The sequence below is a fragment of the Chaetodon trifascialis genome, chromosome 2, assembly GCF_039877785.1.
Source record: "Chaetodon trifascialis isolate fChaTrf1 chromosome 2, fChaTrf1.hap1, whole genome shotgun sequence".
In the NCBI taxonomy this organism is placed as follows: Eukaryota; Metazoa; Chordata; class Actinopteri; order Chaetodontiformes; family Chaetodontidae; genus Chaetodon; species Chaetodon trifascialis.
Genome location: NC_092057.1, coordinates 24,783,430 through 24,792,452, shown reverse-complemented (window position 1 = coordinate 24,792,452; position 9,023 = coordinate 24,783,430). Strand labels below are relative to the sequence as shown.

Here is a 9,023-nt window from a genome sequence, read left to right as displayed (position 1 = left end):
ATGTCCCTCGCTAAGAGCTCCCTCTTAAAACCTACTCAGGAAGCTGCTGAGAGCAATTTTTACTACGAATGAATAGAAGAATAAAACTAAAGAAATTGTGCAGTTGAGCATGTTGCTCCTTGAGTCAGGTTAACTCTCTTTCAAGGAACCTAGGATCATGCACAAAACACCTTCTTCAAAAGTGCCTTGTATTGCTTTCAATATTTACATGATAATAATGAACATCCCCTTTAAAACCAAATATAAATCAAAATATTTTTTTTTTTACAAATAATCCAATCCAAAGACAATCAATTAGAAAAGAAAAGAAAAGAAAAGAAAAGAAAAGAAAAGAAAAGAAAAGAAAGGAAAAGAAAAGAAAAGAAAAGAAAAGAAAAGAAAAGAAAAGAAAAGAAAAGAAAAGAAAAGAAAAGAAAAGATAAAAGCTGAGTTGGAAACACATTTGCCCTTTAAAGAGATACAGTGTGGTGGTCCAGTGTTGAAAAAGTGCTACAGAGCAAATCAAGAAGGAAGCATATTCACCAGCTAGGACTTTATTTGTATATCAAAACAAAGTTTTACATAAAATCATTCAAAACAACTGGACCATAAAATAAGCCGACAATAAGAAATTGTCAGTAAATAGTAAAACTATTTGTAATAATTAAAACAGATCACAGACCAGCAACTATTTTGAAAAAATCAGGTCTGTAAAAATGTGTTGCTGGTGATAAAATGATGTTTTGTTGTTCCAGTTTAGGGCTCCTGATAGCATCTATCCTCAAAATACTGAAAAGGGAGCTTCATAATAGGGCCTGTGGTAGCATCAAAATGTGCACTGTGGCAGGCAGCAGAGCACGTTGCTCCATGGATCGTGGACACCGAGATGAATGAGCTGAAAGCCCTGCAGCAGTGTTCACAGGGATCACTTCATTTTTCTACAGGCAAGAACTTGAGATGTTCTACAAACGTCTACATGTAGTGACTTAAAATTAATCACATTAAAGAGGAACTCCACCAAGTCAGTTTCCAGGTCTTGGGTAGTACCACTGCATATGTGAAAAAAGTGTAGATCATTCTGTGGCTCCACAGTGAGCTGCACAAAGCCGAATAAACTGCCTCGAATGACGTCAGTTGGAGCTGAAGACTACAAGATAGAACCTGAAAGAGCTGCATTGTGGGTGATGTAGGCGCCAAGAAGAATGCATGCAACAATGAGGAAATCTCTGGTTAAGAATAGAAACTTTATTGTACATAATATAGAAAATTGTCTTTGGCTGCACTGCTCTGTTTGCACTGCACCAAATTTGATCATTTTTTTAGTGTCCATGGTCAGTCTGACAGGGATGTAAGAGTTCAATTGGTGGAGTACTATTTTAAGAGATCCTAAATACACATAAAATCTGACCTGCGTGCATCTTCACATCAAACTCATAAATTGCCACCACCATTCTGAAAGCGGGCGCTGAACACCATCTTGATTGACCGGTCGCAGCGCCTCAGAGACAGCAGCAGCATCAGCTCCACCTCTGAACAGACTATGTGTCGCTATGAAAAGTTCAGCAGAGAAGCTAAATGAGGAGCTCTCTGCTATTCTCTGAGTGTGTGTGAACACAGTCCTGGTTCATAGTAGGCTATCTGAGGAGAAACATGGAAAGCAGCGTCGGCTTCATAGCTACACTTATTCCTTCATACACAATAAAGAGAAGGTGAAGCTGACGGACTTAAACCCCCTCTTAATGGATTTAGTGGACTTACAACAAATGGGAATAAAAGTTAGAATGAAGAACACATCAAAGTTCAATTTCTTCTGCCTGAGCTGCTTTTATGAAATATGAAGGTGTTATGAATAAGGCACACTAGCCTTGCAACACTTGCCATAAATCTTCCACAGTGCACTCCGTGGCCTGTTAAGCACTGAATTTAATATCAGAGTGATTTGACAGAGAAAAGAAGTTTCTTTTGAAGCATCAGTTCAAGAAGGAAGAGACATTATTTTCCAAGTCCAGTCGGGAACTGCTAATGCTAATGATTAACTCAGATTTGAAAAACAAGAGGTGACACGTCCATGTGATATCAGGAATGTGAGATGGAGATTTTCACGAAACTGTTATTCTTTGTCTTCTTTTTCAAAGTGACGTTATTCTTTGACACTGGCTGCTTTCTATCTTGTCTGCTTTTTCTCATCTTCCTTTGTCTCTCCCACCTCAGGGAGACGTTAACGTCTCTGTAATGAAAGGCAGCGGCTAAAACCGGTCAACGATGCTGAGCTGCACAAGGTACAGTTTTAAACATATTAAGAAACAGCAGGAGATCTGAAGGAAAAGCCAAAACAAGTACTGACTGTGGAGGAAGACACTGGAGGGTCATGTCTGTAAAAGAATAACTAGTACTACATTTAGGTCATTTAGATATTTTATTTTCTTACCCCATAATTTCATTTAATATTGTAGTTCATATTTAGGATTTTTATAAAAAATAAAAAGGAATCAAATATTTACTTCAAAAAGATGGTTTTCATGTTCACTGTGGAGGTGCGTTCTGCACCCCACATGTCGACTATGGAGTGGACATGGAGGGGCCCTTCGGCACGAGTTGTCGCCTGGTCCTCGTTTATGCATTTGATGGTCGTATTGACTGAGATTGACTGTATTTTCCAACGTCCTTCAAATTAAATGACAAACTCTGTTGTTTGTCCGCGCCCTTTAGAGCAACAGAGAGGTGGGCAACGCGGTATCATTGATGCCTTTCAAAACTTTTTCAAAACACTGTTAAAAATTATGTCTGTTATATAATGTGACAAAGCTGATGGTGACGGTTAAAAATATTTTTTTCCCTTCTTTTTTTAATAAAAGAATAAAATTTTGCACCTGTTCCCACCCTGAAACTTTTCCTACAGTCCCTTGGTTGATGCAAAGAGATGAAAATGGGAATATGCTTTTTTTTTTTTTAAAGAGAAATTAAACATCTCAGAAGAAATTCTTATATTATTGGCCCAATCAGAGGAAACACTAAGGATTTACACCAGCGTCATAGGTACTGTAAGTCATGTTTTAGCTCATCGGTTTGAAGCAAACATGGTGTATGTTGGCTAACAGACAGGGATATGTTTATATACGCTGTGCACTCCCACACATTCAACTGAGAACCAACAGACTGGTTTCACAGTCCCCTCACACAGCCACGCTATCTATTATGCTCACTGCAGATTCAGCTAAGTAGGTATTTCAATTGCCCTTCATAGATAACTTCTCTTGTTATTGGGTTCAGACATCAAAAAGAAGATATCATCTAGAACAGAAGCACCGCTTTAATCCACATTTCCACTCTCTCCCTCTCTCTCTCTCTCTCTCTCTCACACACACACACACACACACACACACACACACAGAGCGAGACAGAGTTTAGCCTCAGCTAGCTTTTACCTCACCTTGTAAATAAGATTAAAATGTTATCAGTTGTACCACCTGCACAGTGCTGCTCTGACTCTAACTTCAGATAGAACACATCAAGAGTAATCCTGAAACATATGTAACACACACACACACACACACACACACACACACACACACACACACACACACACACACAGGCATGGGCTAAAACAGTGTCCATAGACACTTGTAATTATGACGTGTAGCTCTAATGGAGTGATTTTCTTAAAGAGTACTCCTCTATTACACAGCAGCCAGACAAGACGACTAACATCTCTGCTGTGGTCCTGATATTTGAACAGTGAGGCGAAACACTGCCACCAAGCGGCGACACTACAATAAAACTGCTGTAAAACTTGACTGAGGTATTTTTAGAGGAGCTTTTTAATGGTTTACTTTTAACAGTCAAGTGTGTAAATTTAGTCATCAGTCATCATCTAAGTACTGTCAGTTCTTCAGAGGGTGCAGTTTTCAGGATTTTAGCAGAGCAATCTGAGCAGAAAGAAAGCAAACTTCAGCTGGAGGAGAAACATTTTAAAACCCCTTGAAATTATGTAATATGACCGTGTAGAGTCACGAGACCCGGGGTGGTATTTATCAAAGACAATTACTCTTGAGTAGTGCTCTGAAGAGTCAGTTGAGGAGGAATTTGTACAGAAGTTCTTCACTGAATGTGGAGAATAAGACATTTATCAACATACACAATGAAGTGTGAGAGTCATCCTGAACAGTCTTAAACATGAGATTCATCACATGTATGCTCAGAGCAGGACGAGCCAATCAGTGGCAGTCATAGGCATGTTTTTTTTCCTTGTTTTATCTGCATAGCTTGTCAAACAAACAAAAACAAAAATAAAGACAGAAATAACCAATCAGTGAGCTGGATTTTCTCAACATCTGCAAATGATTAATTTTTTATCCTTCAGAAAAAATAGCAGCAATTAACATGTCAAATGAACAACAATCTAATATATAAATACATATAATGGGATAAAATAATATGAAATCGATGGAAATGGAAACAGAAAGACAACCAAACTCAAATTCAATAAATAAATAAATAAAACATAAAAAGTTGCACCAGATGAAGTCAATGAAAATAAGAGGCTACGGCTGCACCATCCTGAACTCCAGTGCTTTCACTGAAGCTGTGTGCTCATCTGTTTCTGTGCTGTCGTCATCTAAGATCTACTCTGAACAGACAGAATCACTTTTATATTTCATGTATGTCCAAAATTTGACTTTCTGCAGGCTGATAAGTGCCTGCCCTGATCCATGGTCAAATATATAGTAAGTGCTTCGATGCTCACAGGCACGGTGCAATTCATATGACGGAGGAATTTGAGTATTCACAGAATAAATAGTTATTTATTGATCAAAAGTGACAACTGACCTTTCTCTGTGCATGCTACATTTCACAACACACTGCCTCCTGTCCTTTAACAACATGACAACACCTTTGAATGTTACTAGATTAACCTTTCTCAAATGCACAGAAGAACTTGGGACAATCACTTCAAGAGACGCCTAAACAAGAAGCATTTTTGCACTGCATCAGAGCAGCTGTGTTACACTGCCAAGGAAACACTGGAGCATCTTCATCTAAACGAAACAAACACACCAAATGTGTCTTTTTCCTCACTGGCTGTCCATCATCATACATCCAGATGAATCCTCTGGTGGCGTTTCAGGTTGCATTTCTGGGTGAAGCGTTTGCCACAAGCCAAGCAGCAGTACGGCCTCTCTCCGGTGTGGACCCGTCTGTGGGCCTTCAGGTTGCTCAGCTTGGTGAAGCTGCGGCCACAGAGGGAGCAGCAGAAAGGTCGCTCACCGGTGTGAGTCTGCAGGTGGGCCTTCAGGTTGCTGGGGTGGGGAAAACACTTCCCACACTGGCCACAGCGCAGGTGCCTGGGGCCAGATTGAAGGTGAGAGTCTGGATGGGGTAAGGGGTTGGTGTGATGGGAGTTTGTGGACTGAAGTTGGGTTTTGATGCTGACCCATGGGGCGCCGGTTCGGTTATTTGCTGCAGCCTGTTTGTCACCCAGGTGAAGCCGCTGCACTGAGAGTGGAGGAGGAGGAGCGGCTTTAGACGTGGAGGGAATTCTGTTGAGGGGATTTAAGTTCACAGCCTGAGAGTGAGCTGCGGACAGAGCTGTGCCGGTGCTGTTCAAGAGCATGTGGGGGGGCTTTTTCATCGGCCGGTGGAGGTGCTGTATAGCAGCTTGCAACCTGAGACCTGTACCCACTTTGGAATGCAGCCTCATAACCTCCTGCACAGCAGCTTTATGGGAAATGTGGTTCTGCTTGAGCAGTTCTGAACTGACCCTGTGCTGCTTTACTGAACATGAGAAAGACGCCATCCCAGACTTTGTCAGCCTCTTTTCTTTATGCTTGCTTTCCACACACCCATCAGAATCGACAATAACCTCCTGCTTGATAGTCACACCCAGTGCATCACCGTCTTGAAGTCTTGCCAAAGGGGACGCTGAGGATGCAATCTGATCTCTGCCTGGGACAGCCAGAACATTGACCTCTGCTGTGACGGAGTTGGCCAGCTCGTGTTCCGTTTGCTGTAGAGAACCTCGAGTTTTCGCTGGATCACAATCCTTTTCAGCTGCAAGTCTGTGATTCTGCAGCAATCCAGCTGTTGTGACAGTCAGGCCTGCCCATCCACTGTCCACCTGGAGAGATGGATCTGTAGCCATGTGTGCCTCCTCCTGCTCTTTGTGAAAGACATATGCAGTAGTGATCTGTGGGTCTTGCTTTATGGCGTTCCTCAATAAGTCCTCATTGTTCTCTGGAGTCTGTTTTGGTTGTGCCTCAGTCACTTCACTTGTGCTGTGGGAATCAGGTCCGGCTTCACCTGGAAAATGAATGGAAACAGGAGTTATATTCATACCTTTTTCGGTAGATAGAAAGGTAGATACTTCACAGAAAAAGCAAGTTGGTTACTGTCACAGCTAATGCTGTAAACTCAGCATGTTGGTCTGAAAACATAATATTCTCTCCACAAGAACAAAAACCTGCTGAGGTAAGAGAGTTGCTAAACTAATTCTATTTATTCTAGAAGTTAAGAGGGACAGAGGTCATGCATTTACAAAAAAATGCTCCTTGAAAGGATAAGATTTCACTGATGAAAAATAAATTTGAGAAACTGCCTGCATGAGAGGATGTCAACCTCTGTGTCTACAAGCCACAGTGGCAAATGAATTCCAAGGTCTCTGCACTATGATGAGACAAGGAAAGTTATATTTAGTGATATAACTTAAAGAACTGAACATCACTTTTCTTTTGCACACATTACCTTATTGAGAAAACAGCCAAATGTGGCAAATTGAGCTATTTTTGAATTTTTGAAGTGTGATACTTATGTTTACTTATTAAGTGCAAGGAATAACAACACTTTACCGTAGGAGTAAAATAAGTGAAAACAGTATTAAAAAAATGTATATTAGCAGATTACAGGGGTGTAACAGTACGTGTCTTCATCCCCAACCACTCAGCGCAGGAGGCTCACAGGACAGTTCAGTATGCGGCTTCCTTGTTCAGTATGTCCTGTGACCCAAACAATTACTATGAAAATAGTCTACATATTTATTATTATTATTTATTATTATTTATATTTACACAGATTGCAGAGTGCAAGTTTTACCAGCAAAGTTTGGCAGTGCACCACTGGTTGCCAATCAGCTGTGGAATGCTGGTCGGCTTAGCCAGGTTACTCAAGCCCGTGTCCTGTCGCTGCACACATTTGTACTGTTACAGTCAGACTTACAGCCAATGAGCCACTATTGAATGTTTACATTTTTCAAATTAAGTGACAAAATGGTATTTTCTACATTAATCGTTTTCCCTGCTGTACTGAAAACACCGTGATCCCAAAACCAAGGAACTGTGAACTTTTGTACCTGTTACAGCCGTATTAGATACTCAAACTTAATAAGCAACAAAAGCAGTGGACATCGGTGATGCAAGCCAACACTCACCATCAAGGGCGCCGCGCCACCCTGCCAAGTGCACAGAACAAGAGAGCTTACTCGCTTCTTCTTCTTTTACATCTGCTGCTGGCAACACTTCTTCTTCTCCTTCTTCTTCTTCTTCTTCTTCTGTGGCCTAAATGGCACAGACAACACATCAGAGAATTTCGAGAATATGGTTTCATTGTGATCGGTTAGTTGGATGCTCTGTGCTGAAGTCTCCATTCTGAACAGATATGCATAAGGTCCCTCAGAACAACATTGATCGAGTATTTCTGCTCTGAGACAGTCTTGTGACCCACCAGTGATTCAGGGCCGGGGGCGGCTGTAGGATGATCTGCTGCCTCTGATATGACTTCCTGTTGGATTCTTGTCCACCTTTCCACAGAGTCACCCTCTTTCTTCACACCACAGTCTCTCAAAAAGTCTGAAAAAGAGGAGTATTGGGGTCGTATAAGAGAATGCAGTGTTTTATAGCTAAATACATACTAAATCTGCTTGGTCTCACCATCTTGCTGTTCTTTGGCCCTTTGTTCTGCGGCGTCACTGGACATTTCCACATCATCCTTCCCAGTTTTCCCTCCGTCTTTTGCCTCCTGGTCACTCAATTTCCTCTCAGCCCACTGCAGCTGAATCCTAAGGGATTCCACCTCCTGGTTCCTGCGCTTTACCTCCTCCAGGAAACCGTCCTCCACCAACCTGGTGACCTCGTACATGGCTGTCTTCACCACCGCCTCCATCACATCCGATAGCTGAGTCTGGAAAGTGACAATGAGGGTGTCCAGGTCCGACATGTTGCACTGTCAGGGTCCCGCGTCTGACAGCTGCTACACAACGGAATTTCGTGTGTTGGTAAGAAAAACAGAAGTGAGGAAGAAGGACTCCGCTGTTTTCCTTAAGAAAGCTACCACAAGTTGTTTAGGTTGTACACCATTATCGTAAGGTAGTCTCTACTCAATGAAGCTATGCATCCACTTGTTGATGAGAGTTTTTGGAGCAATGACAAATTAACATATTCACTAAAATATAGATGTTAAAAGGTTGGAATTACGATACCCAACGAGCTGTTTACTGACAGGAATTGCTGTCATGACAGTTAGCCAGCTAACGTGCCTCCTTAGCTTAATGGTTGCAGCCGTATGCTAACTAACGTAAGCGGCGTTAACGACTCATTCACAGTGAGGAACTACGTAAACCACAGTCAACCCTAACGTGTTGATCTGGAATATTTGCGTTATAGATATCACGAACAGCGACTTTTCGGCTAAACAGTCATATACACTAACCCTTTCACCGTGCTAGCCTTCAAACAATTGCTTGTGGTCCTTGTTTTTGCTCGTGACGTCATTCACAGCGGAGTACGGTGGCCCAACCTGAAAACTGAATAACAAAACGCGTTTTCGTAAAGTGAAAGCCAGAGGCCGCGGAAAGCACTTAATTTATTTATTCTCAATTAATTTACACCCCTCAAAAAAGTAGAGCACGTCTGATTTATGTGGAGATCAAAGGTTATATTTCGACAATGTTTTTGATACTAAAATTATGTGATACATCCACTTTGATGGACCCCTAGAGTTTGAGATTAGGTTCCCAATATAATGGATATGTTAACTTTGTACTTTTCCTGGGGGAA

General features: G+C 41.5%; 1 protein-coding gene across 3 annotated transcripts; it reads right to left on the bottom strand.

The window, feature by feature from the left end:
- Positions 1 to 2,930: 2,930 nt before the first annotated feature.
- LOC139339073 (uncharacterized) lies at positions 2,931 to 8,742 on the bottom strand. 3 transcript variants are annotated; one of them, XM_070974524.1, is made up of 4 exons: positions 7,899 to 8,742; positions 7,693 to 7,817; positions 7,400 to 7,526; positions 2,931 to 6,276 (listed from the first exon to the last, which is right to left on the bottom strand). In XM_070974524.1, the coding sequence occupies exons 1-4, from the start codon at positions 8,182 to 8,184 to the stop codon at positions 5,069 to 5,071; spliced, it is 1,746 nt and encodes a 581-aa protein (XP_070830625.1). In that variant the 5' UTR covers positions 8,185 to 8,742; the 3' UTR covers positions 2,931 to 5,068. The 3 variants fall into 3 exon arrangements, with proteins under 3 accessions (XP_070830625.1, XP_070830633.1, XP_070830641.1); XM_070974532.1 differs by having other exon boundaries at positions 4,095 to 6,276; positions 7,400 to 7,516; positions 7,689 to 7,817; XM_070974540.1 differs by having other exon boundaries at positions 4,095 to 6,276; positions 7,400 to 7,507; positions 7,689 to 7,817.
- Positions 8,743 to 9,023: the final 281 nt, after the last annotated feature.

Coding starts and splice junctions, on each gene's coding strand:
- LOC139339073 (XM_070974524.1), bottom strand. CDS start 8,184: ATGTCGGACCTGGACACCCTCATTGTCACTTTCCAGACTCAGCTATCG. Junction 7,818..7,898: donor GGCCAAAGAACAGCAAGATG/GTGAGACCAAGC, acceptor CCTCTTTTTCAG/ACTTTTTGAGAGACTGTGGT. Junction 7,527..7,692: donor CCCCCGGCCCTGAATCACTG/GTGGGTCACAAG, acceptor TGTGCCATTTAG/GCCACAGAAGAAGAAGAAGA.